This window comes from Oncorhynchus mykiss, chromosome 12 (genome assembly GCF_057628025.1).
Source record: "Oncorhynchus mykiss isolate SJ-2025 chromosome 12, ASM5762802v1, whole genome shotgun sequence".
NCBI lineage: Eukaryota > Metazoa > Chordata > Actinopteri > Salmoniformes > Salmonidae > Oncorhynchus > Oncorhynchus mykiss.
Window position 1 is genome coordinate 79595343 of NC_143033.1, and position 18120 is coordinate 79613462.

Sequence of the window (18120 nt, forward strand, 5' to 3'; positions counted from 1 at the left end):
CCCACCTGTCAGGCCTGACACATAATGAGAAGAGAGAGAAAGAGAGCGATTGGCACTCCAACATCCTCTCTCTTGAAATAGACACCATTATACACTCAATGACTCTCGGTAAACATGTGAATGTATGCTTGGCTGTGTATGGTAATGAGGGGGATGTGAGTGGCTGCTGCAGAACATCACGTCCAGACCTCAGGTTCAAATAAACCCGCCTCTTCCTCCCCAGCAGCCAGCTAAAGGCCGTGCGTGTACTTTTCTACTAGAGCCAACATAGTTCACTCCTCTCAGCGGTTTGGCCCTGTGTTCTAGGGGCCAGCTCATCCCCTCAGGGACCTGATAGTACATGCTGCTGTCACAGACAAACCTCACCTTTTAGATAATACTGGAAGTCAGTATTCCCCTGCATTGTATACTTTGCCCAATATCACTTGTGTTGTGACTGTAGAAAGCAAATGCGCATTAATTATAAATGAAAGCTTTTGATCGCTTCTCCGTATTATGAATTTCCAGGAAACACAACAGCACGGCCCTGTGTGTGTGTGTGTGTGTGTGTACGAGACAGAGATAGAAAGAGAGAGAGCGCACCGTGCTACTGTTATTTTGTATGTACGGCTGTCTTTTGCCAGTGTGATGGCATTCTATTACAGTACCAGTCAAAAGTTTGGACACACCTACTCAATCAAGGGTTTCTTTATTTTTACTATTTTATACATTGTAGAATAATAGTAAAGACATCAACCTATGTGTAAGGGATTTCTTCCATTGACGGAGAGGCGGACCAAAACGCAGCGTGGTGGTTATTCATGTTTTAATAAATCACTACACATGAACAAACTAACAAAAACAAGAAATGTGAAAACGCAAAACAGTCCTATCCTGTGACAACAAACACAGTGACAGGAACAATCACCCACAAACACACAGTGACACCCAGGCTACCTAAGTATGATTCTCAATCAGAGACAACTAATGACACCTGCCTCTGATTGAGAACCATACTAGGCCGAAACATAGAAATACCCAAATCATAGAAAAACAAACAGACTGCCCACCCAACTCACGCCCTGACCATACTAACTACATACAAAACAAAGGAAATAGAGGTCAGAACGTGACAGTACCCCCCCCCAAAGGTGCGGACTCCGGCCGCAAAACCTTGACCTATAGGGGAGGGTCTGGGTGGGCGTCTGTCCGCGGTGGCGGCTCTGGCGCGGGACGCGGACCCCACTTCACCATTGTCTTAGTCCGCCTTATTGTCCGCCTCCGTGGCTTTCTCACCATGGCCACCCTTCTCAATGACCCCACTGGACAGAGGGGCTGCTTGGGACAGAGGGGCAGCTCGGGACAGAGGTGAAGCAGCTGCTCGGGACAGAGGGACAACTGCTCGGGACAGAGGGGCGGCAGCAGCTTGGGACAGAGGGGCGATAGCAGCTCGGGACAGAGGGACGGCAGCAGCTCGGGACAGAGGGGCAGCTGCTCGGGCGGCCCCTGGCTGACTGGCGGCACTGGCGGTCCCTGGCTTACTGGCGGCCCCTGGCTGACTGGCGGCACTGGCGGCCCCTGGCTTACTGGCGGCCCCTGGCTGACTGGCGGCACTGGTGGCCCCTGGCTGACTGGCGGCCCCTGGCTGACTGGCGGCACTGGCGGCCCCTGGCTGACTGGCGGCACTGGCGGCCCCTGGCTGACGGGCGGCACTGGCGGCCCCTGGCTGACGGGCGGCACTGGCGGCCCCTGGCTGACGGGCGGCACTGGCGGCCCCTGGCTGACGGGCGGCACTGGCGGCCCCTGGCTGACGGGCGGCACTGGCGGCCCCTGGCTGACGGGCGGCACTGGCGGCTCCTGGCAGACGGGCGGCACTGGCGGCGCTGGGCAGACGGGCGGCGCTGGGCAGACGGGCGGCGCTGGCGGCGCTGGGCAGACGGGCGGCGCTGGCGGCGCTGGGCAGACGGGCGGCGCTGGCGGCGCTGGGCAGACGGGCGGCGCTGGCGGCGCTGGGCAGACGGGCGGCACTGGCGGCGCTGGGCAGACGGGCGGCGCTGGGCAGACGGGCGGCACTGGCGGCGCTGGAGAGGAGGAAGGCTCTAGAAGCGCCGGACTGAGTAGCTCTTGTAGCGCCGAACAGGCGGGAGACTCCGGCAGCGCTGGACAGGAGCAAGGCTCTGGTAGCGCCGGAGAGGCGGGAGACTCCGGCAGCGCTGGAGAGGAGGGAGCCCCTGTAAGGATGGGCCGGAGAGACAGCCTGGTACGGGGGGCTGCCACCGGAGGGCTGGTGCGTGGAGGTGGTGACGGATAGACCGGGCCGTGCAGGCGCACTGGAGCTCTTGAGCACCGAGCCTGCCCAACCTTACCCGGTTGAATGGTCCCGGTCGCCCTGCCAGTGCAGCGAGGTGGAATAGCCCGCACTGGGCTATGCAGGCGAACCGGGGACACCGTGCGCAAGGCTGGTGCCATGTAAGCCGGCCCAAGGAGACGCACTGGAGACCAGATGCGTAGAGCCGGCTTCATGGCACTTGGCTCGATGCCCACTCTAGCCCGGCCGATACGCGGAGCTGGAATGTACCGCACCGGGCTGTGCACCCGCACTGGGGACACCGTGCGCTCCACAGCATAACACGGTGCCTGCCCGGTCTCTCTAGCCCCCCGGTAACCACAGGAAGTTGGCTCAGGTCTCCTACCTGGCGTAGCCATACTCCCTGTTAGCCCCCCCCCCAAGAAATTTTTGGGGCTGACTCTCAGGCTTCCATCTACGACGCCGCGCTGCCTCCTCATACCGGCGCCTCTCCGCTTTCGCCGCCTCCCGTTCTTCCTTGGGGCGGCGATATTCTCCTGGCTGAGCCCAGGGTCCTTTACCATCCAAATCTTCCTCCCATGTCCATTTCTCCAAATAGTGCAGCCTCTCCCACTGCTGCTGCTGCTGCTCCTGTTGCTGCTGCCTCTGTTGCTTCTCCTGCTGCTCCTCTCGCCGTTGCCCGTTACCACGCCACTTGGTCCTGTTGGGGTGGGTGATTCTGTAACGACGTTCGTCTGTAGGAGGAGAAGCGGACCAAAAAGCAGCGTGGTGGTTATTCATGTTTTAATAAATCACTACACATGAACAAACTAACAAAAACAAGAAATGTGAAAACGCAAAACAGTCCTATCCTGTGACAACAAACACAGTGACAGGAACAATCACCCACAAACACACAGTGACACCCAGGCTACCTAAGTATGATTCTCAATCAGAGACAACTAATGACACCTGCCTCTGATTGAGAACCATACTAGGCCGAAACATAGAAATACCCAAATCATAGAAAAACAAACATAGACTGCCCACCCAACTCACGCCCTGACCATACTAACTACATACAAAACAAAGGAAATAGAGGTCAGAACGTGACACTATGAAATAACCCATACTGTATGGTAGTAACCAAAAAAAGTGTTAAACAAATCAAAATATATTTTATATTTGAGATTCTTCAGATAGCCACTCTTTTCCTTGATGACAGCTTTGCAAACTCTTGGCATTCTCTCAACCAGCTTCATGAGGTAGTCACTTGGAATGCATGTCAGTTAACAGGTGTGCCTTGTTAAAAGTTAATTTGTGGAATTTCTTTCCTTCTTAATGTGTTTGAGCCAATCAGTTTTGTTGTGAAAAGGCAGGGGTGGTATACAGAAGATAGCCCTATTTGGTAAAAGACCAGGTCCATATTATGGCAACAACAGGTCAAATAAGCAAAGAGAAATGACAGTCCATCATTAGTTTAAGACATGAAGGTCAGTCAATACGGAACATTTCAATAACTTTGAAGCATGGAGGAGGATGTGGGATGGTGTGGGGGTGCTCTGCTGGTGACACTGTCAGTGATTTATTTAGAATTTGAGGCACACTTAACCAGCATGGTTACCATAGCATTCTGCAGTGATACGCCATCCCCTCTGGTTTGGGCTTAGTGGGACTATCATTGTTTTTTCAGCAGGACAATGACCCAAAACACACCTCCAGGCTGTGTAAGGTCGTTTTGACCAAGGAGAGTGATGGAGTGCTGCATCAGATGACCTGGCCTCCACAATCACTCGACCTCAACCCAATTGAGGTGGTTTGGGATGAGTTGGACCGCAGAGTGACGGAAAGGCAGCCAACAAGTGCTCAGCATATGTGGGAACTTCTTCAAGACTGTTGGAAAAGCATTCCTCATGAAGCTTATTGAGAGAATGCCAAGAGTGTGCAAAGCTGTTATCAAGGCAAGAGTGGCTACTTTGCAGAATCTAAAATCTAAAATAGATGTTGATTTTTGTAACACTTTTTTGGTTTCTGAATGATTCCATATGTGATATTTCATTGTTTTGATGTCTTCACTATTATTCTACAATGTAGAAAATAGTAAAAATAAAGAAAAACCCTTGAGTGAGTAGGTGTGTCCAAACTTTTGACTGGTACTCTATGTCAGTGCGTAAACGTGAGTGCGCGTCTAATATATGGGCTATTTTGACAAGGCATGCTCGCCACCGCCACCCCGGCCCCGTGCTAGTTGTAGTTGTGTGATTTATGGCTGACGAAGGCGTCCAATTACAGAGCCATAATATCCACGTCATGCCTCATATCCTAACAGTGTCTCTACATCAGTTGAGCCATGTTAGCCCAAGCTTTCATTAATGACAATTACACTTTTTATAGTCCATTTAGTCCCACTTATTACCTGGGGTTATTCAGGGAGGTAACCACCAGTAGCAGTCGGCAGACATTCCTAATTAGTCAATCGTTTGGATGCAGTGTTGGGTGGGGTTCTAGTTGCATGGGCCGGGCGCTGCAGAGTTTAGCCCCTAGGCTGGTATCAGTGTGGGAGCCTATCTAGGGGTCCATCGGTGTGTAATAGATATCGCAGTGTGCTTTGGTGCGTTAAATAAACCAAATGGTGCGTGAGACATGTCTTCAGGGCTTGTTGTGCGGTCTTCTCTTAGACTTCTCATTCTATTATGTGATCAACCTTTGTGTGCTTTAAGTGCCGTTCTGGGAATTCTAGAACTTCATGGGTTCATCATCTGAATGGACATTGTGTATACAGTAAATGTGTAATATGTGCCTGTGTGTGTTGCTGTGTAAAATGTGTCTATGTTAATTTGCCCATGAAAATAATTGTGTAAAATGGACCCGTTGCAAGGGTGCATTGATTGCTTATCAGAGGGGAATGGGCAGTGTGTGTGTGTGTGCGTGTGTGCGTGTGTGCGTTTGTGCGTGTGTGTGTGTGTGTGTGTGTGTCTTTGTATATATCTCTGTGTCCATCAACAGTGTGTGGAGAAGCCTATGCTAATTGTTGCCATGGAAACTGAGTGCTGCTAGAGAAGTACAGATTCAAAGGGAGCATCTCCCCCCTCTCTCTTTCTTCCTTTTCCTCCCCCTCTCTCTCCCATCCCTCTTTCTTTTCTCAGTCTATCTGCTGCCATTCCCCTCATTCATTCAGTCTCCTCTTCCCTCTCATTGCTTTTCATCAAGGCCCACTCCAGCTGCCTATCCTCCCTCTCTTACTCTTTCTCTCACCTCCTCCATTCTCTCTCCATGAATCTCTTTCTCTGTCTCTTGGTGTCCCTCCACCTCCTCATATGCCTTACTTTTAGCAGATTGTCTGTATTTCTATTCTCTATTTTCCTCTGTCACTCTTCTCTGTCCCTCCCTCCCTCCCCTGCTCCCTCTCCCTCTCTCTTTAGAGGAGTGTACAATTGGCAATTAACACAGGGACCTGTAATTAGTGCTGACGAACCTCCAGCAATTAGTTATCCTAAAGAAGTATTTTTGTCATCTCTACACACCTCCCCCTTCCATCCCCCAGCCTCTCAATCTCTCCTCTCTCTTTCCCTCTATCCTGCTCACTGTCTCGTTCCTATAGGGTTTGTTTGTTCAGGATTTTTCTTTTTACTCCCTCTGCCTTTTAAACTTTTGCTTTTGTTCCACGGTGAGTGTGCACACACACACACACACGCACACACACACGCACGCACACACACACTCCATGGTGCACACACACACGCACGCACGCACGCATGCACGCACACACACACACACACACACACACACACACACACACACACACGCTATTACAACCATCCCCACAATATTTAGGAGCCGCTGATATGCACACTCACCTACCCACAAATATCACCCCCCCCCCCATAAATGTTAAACTCCCCTGTTATTGTAATGGTGATAGGTTAGGTTAGAATGTCTTGGGGTATGATATTTGTGCGTCTAACTTTCTCACTCACCATTATTCAGTCATCATTCAGGATTTTCTGTAATCATGGTAGCATTCACATCAATGTAGAAGTGTTTAGAAACGTATTCTATTCTTATTTTCAATTAAAGTGACTCCAAAATGACACAAACCAAAACAAACTTTGTAGAGTCATGTAATCATTGCGTGATATGAATATGGGACAGAGTATTTAACTTTATACTATTTTAATACATATGTAAGTGAATTTGTCCCAATAATTTTGCTCCCCTAAAATGGGGGGACTCTATACATGAAGTGCTGTAATTTCAAAATGAAATAAAGTGCTGTAACGCAAAAATACCCTAAAATGAAGGCTGATGGTCTGCACTTTAACCCCATCACTATTGTCTGCTGGAGTACAGAGCCAAAACAACATAACATGTCCCAATACTTTTGGATCTCACTGTACAGTTTTTCAAATAGGATATGTTTAACTACTTTTTCTTCTCACTTTGTGTCATTCTCTCTCTCTTCTTCCTTCTCTCAGCCCCCCCCCTCTTCATCACTGTTAATGAAGGTCTCTAAAAAAGAGAGATACAGTATGTGGTCATTCACGTAAAGCATTGGAGAGAGGTGGATGGAGGGATGGAGAGTAAATGAGTGTTGGGATAAAATAGGACAGAAGAGAGGAGGGGTGAAGATGCGGGGGGGTATTGAGACTTGTTATTCGCTCGGGGCATCCATCACTCCCTCCCTCAGCATCTGTCCATCTTTCTGTCTGTGTATCAGGGAGCCAGTGTTCACTCATCACATCAAGCCAGTTCCTCAGTCAACGTGCATCTCTCTCTCTCTCTCTCTCTCTCTCTCTCTCTGTTTGCTTCTTTCTCATCCTCTCTCCCTCTCTCCTTTGCATTCCCCTCTACCCTCCTCCTCTTGCCTTTTCTCTTTCCTCTCTTCCCTCCCTGTCAGGGATTCAGCCACCCATCCAGCGGGAGAGTTTATGTCATCTATAATAAAGAAAGTTATCCTGCTTGAAAACACCCCTCATGAAATATTGATCAGTATGAGTGTATGTATACCTTGAATCCATGTGTGTGTGTGTTTCTGCACTATTGATGTACTGTATGTCATATACAACCTGTCCTAGCTAGGTTTCCATCCAATAGGCCACAGATTTTCATGTGAATATAAAACAAATCAGCATAAAGAAACCAGTGGTGTTTCCAGTGAAATGTACTTTTCGCTTAAGTTTTCATTTACAGAATAAAAACCTAAAGTCCAATGTGTTTCTGTGGCATTTTCAACTCTACTGATATTTCTGTCACAAAAACGGTTGTATTAAATAGAAAACTTGTCTACTCTGGTGTTGTCACATGTACTCTAGCCAACAGCTCACAGTTACAGTGAGGGTAGGGTAGGCTACATGATGATGAAACACCAGTCAAGCATCAATCATCATGTCACCAGAATAAGACCCTCAATATTTATTGGAAAGGAGCATCAAGATCACCATGCACTTTCACCACCCTGTGAAATTCATCATCATTTATTTCATCTGTAATCTAATAAACTGAATGGTTTCCCGAATCATAGTGGAAGAACCACACACCATATCATCGCGTGAAGTTTACTTCAATATGATGGTTATTATGTCAATATTTGCACATAAAGGCGTTTCCACCACCATTTCTCGCATAATTCATTTTACCAATGAAAAAAAAAAACGTTGGACAAAAAATGATCTGTCAGCATTTATAAAATTGTACCGAGACTTCCTGTTTCCATCACAGCTGTAGTGATTTTTTTTTTATACGGTATGACTTTACTCGCATAAAAACTGTAGATGGAACTGATTCATGTTATAGGCTCTTGCTAATCCACTTAAGTCAATCAATGTCTATGGGCCACATTGACCTCTCTCTCTCTCTCTCTCTCTCCTCCCACCCCCCAGATATTACAGTCCCACTCCTCGATTATGCCTGTCTGCGGCTGCCACAGCGCCTCCAACCCTCAGGAAAGGCGAGCGTCCCCCACGCCCCTGCCCCCCCAGGAGGTGAGACGTCCTCCCCGGCACTGTGCGGCCCTCTCCTCCCTCTCCCTGTCCCTCCTGGGCCTCCTGTTGTGCCTGTTCCACCTGCCCCCCGCCTGTCACTCTCGCAGAGACAAGGGCGGGGGCGTGGCCCACTACATCCCCATGGCACAGCCCCCCCACCACCAGGTGCTGCCCAAGCTGGTGCAGGGCCTCAGCATCGCCGTGGTGCTGGTGGGCAACTCTAGCGAGGTGGCGTTGGCGGGCGCCCGGGAGAAGGACGACTTCCTGCACATGCCACTGGCGCCCAACGTGGAAGTGCTCACCATGAACGAGACGGACCCAAAGAGCATCATCAAGAGCATATGTGACCTGATGACAGAGCACTGGCTACAGGGCGTGGTGTTCGGGGACGACACGGATCAGGAGGCCATAGCCCAGATCCTGGACTTCATCTCTGCACAGACACACATCCCCATCCTGGGGGTCCGCGGTGGCTCCTCCATGATCATGGCTGCCAAGGTACAGTGTGTGTGTGTTTCTATGTGTACTGTGTGTGTGAGAGAGGGTGATCGAGAAAATAAAAAAGTATGGGCAATGTTTTTATCTGTTAGTGTTTATCCTCTGTATTTCGTTGTTGTCTTAAACAATGATCTGTTCACAAATGAAGCGGCGACGTCTTTCTGGTGCAACGTCGTTACCACTATCAGATCAATGCTGGTTCATTCATGGGAAAACAGATGCAGAGGTTTGACAGAGAGCAAGAGGGGTTGTTTCCTTTGAAGAAAACTGGAAAGCGTGGGGAAGTTGAAGACAGGATCAACGTGGTGCGATAGGAGGGAACAGGAAGACAGGGAGAGAAGACGTGCATAGAGAAAGAAAAGTATAACTCAAGTAGACTGGCATGAGAGAGAGAGAGAGAGAGAGAGAGAGAGAGAGAGAGAGAGAGAGAGAGAGAGAGAGAGAGAGAGAGAGAGAGAGAGAGAGAGAGAGAGAGAGAGAGAGAGAGAGAGAGAGAGAGAGAGAGAGAGAGAGAGAGAGAGAGAGAGAGAGAGAGAGAGAGAGAGAGAGAGAGAGAGAGAGAGAGAGAGAGAGAGAGAGAGAGAGAGAGAGAGAGAGAGAGAGAGAGAGAGAGAGAGAGAGAGAGAGAGAGAGAGAGAGAGAGAGCTGTACTGTCACCAGACACACAGTGTTACCTCGGCATGACAGAGTTCCACTAGATCCCTCTATGGCTCATCCCTATGATATTTCCCCCCCACCCCTTTTTCATTCTATTCACTTTAACCATGTCTAATGGGATGAAACAATCTGGTCCTGCTTTATCTTAGCCGGCTGTGATCTGCGTTTGGACCGTGCTGCTGGACTGGACTATTTTTTTCTGCAGAATAATCAACTTTTATTCAGCCTGAACAAATACTGTACAAAATGGGCTCCCAGAAACTCCTAGAATTTCAAACAGTCTCCAAAAAAAAGCTGCTCCGAATGAGGCCGTCCGCTTAGCATTCCAACTGACGTCACGTGCTTTCAGCACAACGGGTTCCATTGTGGATAAAACATTATCTTTGCTCACCCTTCCTCGTTTGACCCTGCGTCAACAGGGTCCCCCAGTAAACATGGCCCACTATGACCCACTAGGGCCACCAGCCAGCCATTAATCCCCTATATCCCCATTACACCATGGAGGATAGCATTGGACAGTCAAATGACATTTACCCCACACATCTCTATCGACAGGTACGACATCCACTGACCCAGCCCCTTGTGCCATGGCCATACATACGTGTCACTGACCCCATAGTATATCCTACACACATAGATATATTGATGATACACCACCCGCCCGTGTTAAACATGTAAACATGATGCATTTTATTGTTCATGTTCAAGAGGTGTACAGGGTATGCATGCAGGCTGAAGGTGTAATTCATTAAGTGCACGTGCCATCCATGCGCCAGGAGCCCAGGCTTGTGCTGCTGCGGCTAAATGGATTTCCCAGGCCGGAAGCCAACACAGGGCCCAGGAGAGAGAAATGGAGCCACATCCAAGGCCATGCTAGTCTCCGTCTCCAAACGGATTTGTGTCTGTTGTTTAATGGGCTGAAACAATATTGGTTGAGAATATGGTAGAATAAGAGTGGGAGAAGGAGAGGGATGGTGAAAGAACAGCCTCTCCTCCTGAGAGAGAATCTGGGGGAAGATGGACAGCAGGTGTGTGGAGAGGACGGCGCTGCAGAAGCTAGCTGCTGGAAACGTGGCAGACAGAGTGAGACAGCAGCACAGACTGGAGGCGTGAAGGAGCAAGGAGAGGCCCTGTAGCTGGGAAGAGAAAAGAGAGAGAGACAGAGTGAGACAGCAGCACAGACTGGAGGCGTGAAGGAGCAAGGAGAGGCCCCGTAGCTGGGAAGAGAGAGAGACAGAGTGAGACAGCAGCACAGACTGGAGGCGTGAAGGAGGAAGAAGAGGCCCCGTAGCTGGGAAGAGAAAAGAGAGAGAGACAGAGTGAAGAAGGTAAAATCAAAGGTTGAAGCAGAGAGCTTGAGATAATGTGGTGTAAAAGGATTTGGGAACTAGACTGAACAAAAATATAAACGCAACATTCAACAAGTTCAACGATTTTACTGAGTTACAGTTCATATAAGGAAATCAGTCAATTTAAATAAATTCATTTGGCTCTAATCTATGGATTTCACATGACTGGGCAGGGGCGCAGACATCGGGGGCCTGGGAGGGCATAGGCCCACCCACTTGGGAGACTTGCACACACACTGGGGAGCCAGGCCCAGCCAATCAGAATGAGTTTTTCCCCACAAAAGGGCTTTATAGACAGAAGACAGGTGGCTGGTCTCAGATGATCCTGTAAGTGAAGAAACCGGATGTGGAGGTTCTGGGCTGACGTGGTTACATGTGGTCTGCGGTTGTGAGGCCGGTGGGACGTACTACCAAATTCTCTAAAACGGCGTTGGAGTCGGGCTTATGGTAGAGAAATTAGCATTCAATTCTCTAGCAACAGCCCTGGTGGACGTTCATGCAGTCAGCATGTCAATGACACGCTCCCTCAGAACGTGAGTCATCTCTGGCATTGTGTTGTGTGACAAAACTGCACATTTTTTCTTGATAGGCTACACTTGTCAGATGGATGGATTATCTCGGCAAAGGAGAAATGCTCACTAACATGGATGTAAACGAATTTGTCCACATAATTTGAGATAAATAAGTTTTTATTGCGTATGGATTTTTTTTTATTTTTTTATTTTAAATTTTAATTTCAGCTCATGAAACATGGGACCAACACTTTACATGTTGTGTTTATATTTTTGTTCAGTATAATAAGCTTTGGAGAATTGACAGATCGAGATGGGGGAAAGGGAAATGTAAAAGAAGGTCTTTATCTCTCTCTCTTTCTCTCCCTCTGTCTCTCTCACTGTCGCTCCCTCTTTCTCCCTCCCTCCCTCTTTCTCTCTCTCTCTTTCATGCAAGGCCAAATGCCGCTGATGCAGTTGGCAAGGCAACCCTTTGCTTACCTATACAGCAGGATCATAAGTGAGACAGAGAGCCGAGGGGAAATAAGATATTTTTATAGCTGATGTCTGGAATAGAAAACAGGAATGGTGCTGAAGTAGTACACAGAGTAGTATCTACAGTGGGTTTTGGTGTGGTGCTGAAGTAGTACACAGAGTAGTATCTACAGTGGGTTTTGGTGTGGTGCTGAAGTAGTACACAGAGTAGTATCTACAGTGGGTTTTGGTGTGGTGCTGAAGTAGTACACAGAGTAGTATCTACAGTGGGTTTTGGTGTGGTGCTGAAGTAGTACACAGAGTAGTATCTACAGTGGGTTTTGGTGTGGTGCTGAAGTAGTACACAGAGTAGTATCTACAGTGGGTTTTGGTGTGGTGCTGAAGTAGTACACAGAGTAGTATCTACAGTGGGTTTTGGTGTGGTGCTGAAGTAGTACACAGAGTAGTATCTACAGTGGGTTTTGGTGTGGTGCTGAAGTAGTACACAGAGTAGTATCTACAGTGGGTTTTGGTGTGGTGCTGAAGTAGTACACAGAGTAGTATCTACAGTGAGTTTTGGTGTGGTGCTGAAGTAGTACACAGAGTAGTATCTACAGTGAGTTTTGGTGTGGTGCTGAAGTAGTACACAGAGTAGTATCTACAGTGAGTTTTGGTGTGGTGCTGAAGTAGTACACAGAGTAGTATCTACAGTGAGTTTTGGTGTAGTGCTGTGAAATATACAGTATCTATATTTTTTTTTATTGTGAAATTAGAAACCAAGGGATGGGTGACGGATAGACGGATGGACCAAAGGATGGTGTTATAGAGGAACAGAGGGAAGGTGCGACAGCTGGTGGGTCTCCGACAGCGTCACCCAGGAACGATGGAAAAGATGGTTGAGGTGGAGAGAAGCGAAAGATGGATAGAGGGAAGCTGTACTCACATCTGTATCAATGAATAAGATGGAAGAGAGAGAAGGGTGAGAGATAAGTGAGAGAGAAGGGTGAGAGATAAGTGAGAGAGAAGGGTGAGAGGAGCAAGTGAATTACTGCATGACGGAAGGAGAGCGAGATAGAAGGAAAGAGAGATGGAAGGAAAGAGAGAGATGGAAGGAAAGAGAGAGATGGAAGGAAAGAGAGAGATGGAAGGAAAGAGAGAGATGGAAGGAAAGAGAGATGGAAGGAAAGAGAGATGGAAGGAAAGAGAGATGGAAGGAGAGAGAGATGGAAGGAAAGAGAGATAGAAGGAAAGAGAGATGGAAGGAAAGAGAGATAGAAGGAAAGAGAGATGGAAGGAAAGAATGATGGAAGGAAAGAGAGAGATGGAAGGAAAGAGAGAGATGGAAGGAAAGAGAGAGATGGAAGGAAAGAGAGATGGAAGGAAAGAGAGATAGGAGAGAGAGATGGAAGGAGAGGAAGAAAGAAAGATGGAAGGCGGGAAGGAAAGAGAGATAGAAGGAGAGAGAGATGGAAGGAGAAAAGGAAAGAGAGATAGAAGGAAAAAGAGATGGAAAGAGAAAAGGAAAGAGAGATAGAAGGAAAGAGAGATGGAAGGAAAGAGAAAGAGATGAAAGAGAGATAGAACGAGAGAGAGATATGGAAAGAGAGAAGGAAAGATAGATGGAAAGAGAGAAGGAAGGAGAGAAGGAAGGAGAGAAGGAAGGAGAGATGGAAGGAAAGAGAGATGGAAATAGAGATAGAAGGAGAGAGAGATGGAAAGAGAGATGGAAGGAGAGACCTAAGGAGAGATGGAAAGAGAGATGGAAAGAGAGATGGAAGGAGAGAAGGAAGGAGAGATGGAAGGTGAGAAGGAAAGAGAGATGGAAGTATGCAGATTGAAGCAGTTTGGGATGGATCATTCTTCCATGGATTAGAGTTGCTGGTACTGTATAATGCTACAGCATCTAGCTTACATATCAAACACTCTATTTAGTGATCATCATTTGCCTCTTAATCTAGCATAATGGGTAACATATTGTTTAGCTACCAAAAATGATGTCAACTCTTGTGAAGATATTGACAAATAGGGTTAAATTCCACAGGGTTCAATTCTCGGGCCGACTTTTTTCTCTGTATATATCAATGATGTTGCTCTTGCTGCGGGCGATTCCCTGATCCACCTCTACGCAGACGACACCATTCTGTATACTTCTGGCCCTTCCTTGGACACTGTACTAACTAACCTCCAAACGAGCTTCAATGCCATACAACACTCCTTCCGTGGCCTCCAACTGCTCTTGTAAAAAAAATGCATGCTTATCAACCGTACAGTGCCCGCACCCGCCCGCCCGACTAGCATCCCCACCCTGGACGGTTCCGACCTAGAATATGTGGACAACTATAAATAACTAGGTGTCTGGCTAGACTGTAAACTCTCCTTCCAGACTCATATTAAACATCTCCGATCCAAAATCAAATCTAGAATCGGCTTTCTATTTCGCAACAAAGCCTCCTTCACTCATGTCGCCAAACTTACTCTAGTAAAACTGACTATCCTACCAATCCTCGACTTTGGCGATGTCATCTACAAAATAGCTTCCAACACTCTACTCAGCAAACTGGATGCAGTCTATCACAGTGCCATCCGTTTTGTTACTAAAGCACCTTATACCACCCACCACTGCGACCTATATTCTCTAGTCGGCTGGCCCTCGCCACGTATTCGTCGCCAGACCCACTGGCTCCAGGTCATCTATAAGTCTATGCTAGGTAAAGCTCCGCCTTATCTCAGTTCACTGGTCACGATAACAACACACACCCGTAGCACATGTTCCAGGAGGTATATCTCACTGATCATCCCCAAAGCCAACACCTCATTTGGCCGCCTTTCCTTCCAGTTCACTGCTGCCTGTGACTGGAACGAATTGCAAAAATCGCTGAAGTTGGAGACTTTTATTATCATCACCAACTTTAAACATCAGCTATCTGAGCAGCTAACTGATCACTGCAGCTGTACATAGTCCATTTGTAAATAGCCCACCCAATCTACCTACCTCATCCCCATACTGTTTTTATTTTATTTACTTTTCTGCTCTTTTGCACACCAGTATCTCTACCTGCACATGTTAATCTGATCATTTATCACTCCAGTGTTAATCTGCTAAATTGTAATTATTCGCTCCTATGGCCTATTTATTGCCTACCTCCTCATGCCTTTTGCACACAATGTATATAGACTTTATTTTTTCTACTGTGTCATTGACTTGTTTATTGTGTTATTGGCTTGTTTATTGTTTACTCCATGTGTAACTCTGTGTTGTTGTCTGTGTCACACTGCTTTGCTTTATCTTGGCCAGGTCGCAGTTGCAAATGAGAACATGTTCTCAACTAGCCTACCTGGTTAAATAAATATTTTTTTAAATAAACAAGTCTTCAAGGTTAAACTTGATAGCCTGACAAATACCTGGTGATGTAAGTTATCACCTCAGGGCATCCTATTGGATGAACAGCAGTTCATCTAGACTACACCAGCCAGCTAGCCAGCCAGCCAGCCCAGTCTTCAATATGGAAGAGATCGCATCCTCACCTACAGTGGTGATGGGATTTAAATATCAGAAATAAATGCAAACAGGAAAGTAACCAAATGACCCCCGAGGAATCTAATCCAATATGAATCACGGTCTCTACACGTTTTTTTATCAGCACAATCAAACAACAGAAGACGTGTGTGACACCATAAATATTTGATTGCACTGCATTGTTTTATATATTATTATACATTTTTTATTTTACTAGGCAAGCCAGTTAAGATCAAATGACTTATTTACAAAGACGGCCTACTCCGGCCAAACCCTAACCAGGAAGATGCTGGGCCAATTGTGCGCCACCCTATGGGACTCCCGATCACGGCCAATTGTGATACAGCCTGGGATCGAACCAGGGTTTGTAGTGACACCTCTAGCACTGCACCACTCAGGATCCCATGTATAGACAATGGGAAATAAGAATATTAATGAACCGCTGTTGCGATGCACATTTTCCCTGAGGATTCCAAAAGCACTTTAGCTTCTCACCGTTGAGACAGCTTCTACCACCAGGCCATTGAGCAGCTAAACCCTAGCTGTCTACCCGCATGCACCTTAAAACCTCTAAAGGATCGGTGGGTCCCCCACGGGACAGTTGAGCTAATGTAGGCTAATGTAATTAGTATGAGGTTGTAAGTACAAGAATATTTCCCAGGACATAGACATATCTGATATTGGCAGAAAGCTTAAATTCTTGTTAATCTAACTGCACTGTCCAATTTACAGTAGCTATTACAGTGAAATAATACCATGCTATTGTTTGAGGAAAGTGCACAGTTATGAACTTGAAAATGTATTAATAAACCAATCAGGCACATTTGGGTAGTCTTGATACAACATTTTGAACAGAAATACAATGGTTGTTTGGATCAGTTTAAAACTTTCAACATACACTGCTGCCATCTAGTGGCCAAAATCTAAATTGTCCTGGGCTGGCATAATACATCATGGCCTTTCTCTTATATTTCAAAGATGATGTGTATTATCTTTTACCAGATCTAATGTGTTATATTCTCGTACATTAATTTAGCATTTCCACAAACTTCAAAGTGTTTCCTTTCAAATGGTATCAAGAATGTGTATTTCCTTGCTTCAGGTCCTGAGCTACAGGTAGTTAGATTTGGGTATGTCATTTAGGCGAAAATTGATAAACGGGTGGATCCTTATTATTAATGTCATGTTGGGTCCTCATTCACGCACCGTAACAATTAAGAGACCCTGTGCATTGATTCTCCACACACACACTCACGCACGCTCACACACACACACACTCACTCTCTCTCTCTCTCTCTCTCTCTCTCACTCTCTCACTCACTCACTCACTCACTCACTCACTCACTCACTCACTCACTCACTTACTCACTCACTCACTCACTCACTCACTCACTCACTCACTCACTCACACTCTCTCACTCACTCTCTCTCACTCACTCTCACTCACTCTCACTCACTCACTCACTCACTCTCTCTCTCACTTTCTCTCTCTCCCTCTCACACACATGCTAACACACTATTTATTGACTATTTATTAAAGCTGCTACACTTCTCACTACACTAGTTGTATATAACAGTCATCATAATTTGGCAGAACACAATTTATACATCCTACTCTATATTCAGCTGTGTACATACAGTGCCTTGCGAAAGTATTCGGCCCTCTTGAACTTTGCGACCTTTTGCCACATTTCAGGCTTCAAACATAAAGATATAAAACTGTATTTTTTTGTGAATAATCAACAACAAGTGGGACACAATCATGAAGTGGAACGACATTTATTGGATATTTCAAACTTTTTTAACAAATCAAAAACTGAAAAATTGGGCGTGCAAAATTATTCAGCCCCCTTAAGTTAATACTTTGTAGCGCCACCTTTTGCTGCGGTTACAGCTGTAAGTCGCTTGGGGTATGTCTCTATCAGTTTTGCACATCGAGAGACTGACATTTTTTCCCATTCCTCCTTGCAAAACAGCTCGAGCTCAGTGAGGTTGGATGGAGAGCATTTGTGAACAGCAGTTTTCAGTTCTTTCCACAGATTCTCGATTGGATTCAGGTCTGGACTTTGACTTGGCCATTCTAACACCTAGATATGTTTATTTTTGAACCATTCCATTGTAGATTTTGCTTTATGTTTTGGATCATTGTCTTGTTGGAAGACAAATCTCCGTCCCAGTCTCAGGTCTTTTGCAGACTCCATCAGGTTTTCTTCCAGAATGGTCCTGTATTTGGCTCCATCCATCTTCCCATCAATTTTAACCATCTTCCCTGTCTCTGCTGAAGAAAAGCAGGCACAAACCATGATGCTGCCACCACCATGTTTGACAGTGGGGATGGTGTGTTCAGGGTGATGAGCTGTGTTGCTTTTACGCCAAACATAACGTCTTGCATTGTTGCCAAAAAGTTCAATTTTGGTTTCATCTGACCAGAGCACCTTCTTCCACATGTTTGGTGTGTCTCCCAGGTGGCTTGTGGCAAACTTTAAACAACACTTTTTATGGATATCTTTAAGAAATGGCTTTCTTCTTGCCACTCTTCCATAAAGGCCAGATTTGTGCAATATACGACTGATTGTTGTCCTATGGACAGAGTCTCCCACCTCAGCTGTAGATCTCTGCAGTTCATCCAGAGTGATCATGGGCCTCTTGGCTGCATCTCTGATCAGTCTTCTCCTTGTATGAGCTGAAAGTTTAGAGGGATGGCCAGGTCTTGGTAGATTTGCAGTGGTCTGATACTCCTTCCATTTCAATATTATCGCTTGCACAGTGCTCCTTGGGATGTTTAAAGCTTGGGAAATCTTTTTGTATCCAAATCCGGCTTTAAACTTCTTCACAACAGTATCTCGGACCTGCCTGGTGTGTTCCTTGTTCTTCATGATGCTCTCTG

General features: G+C 46.7%; 1 protein-coding gene across 1 annotated transcript in view; it reads left to right on the plus strand.

Moving 5' to 3' along the window:
• Positions 1-18120, plus strand: part of LOC110538963 (glutamate receptor ionotropic, NMDA 2B) — a 113438-nt gene that overhangs the window by 39003 nt on the left and 56315 nt on the right. Inside the window, exon 3 of the mRNA XM_036938478.2 lies at positions 8146-8745. Coding sequence (XP_036794373.2) covers positions 8146-8745 — 600 coding nt within the window. The remainder of the gene's footprint in view (positions 1-8145; positions 8746-18120) is intronic.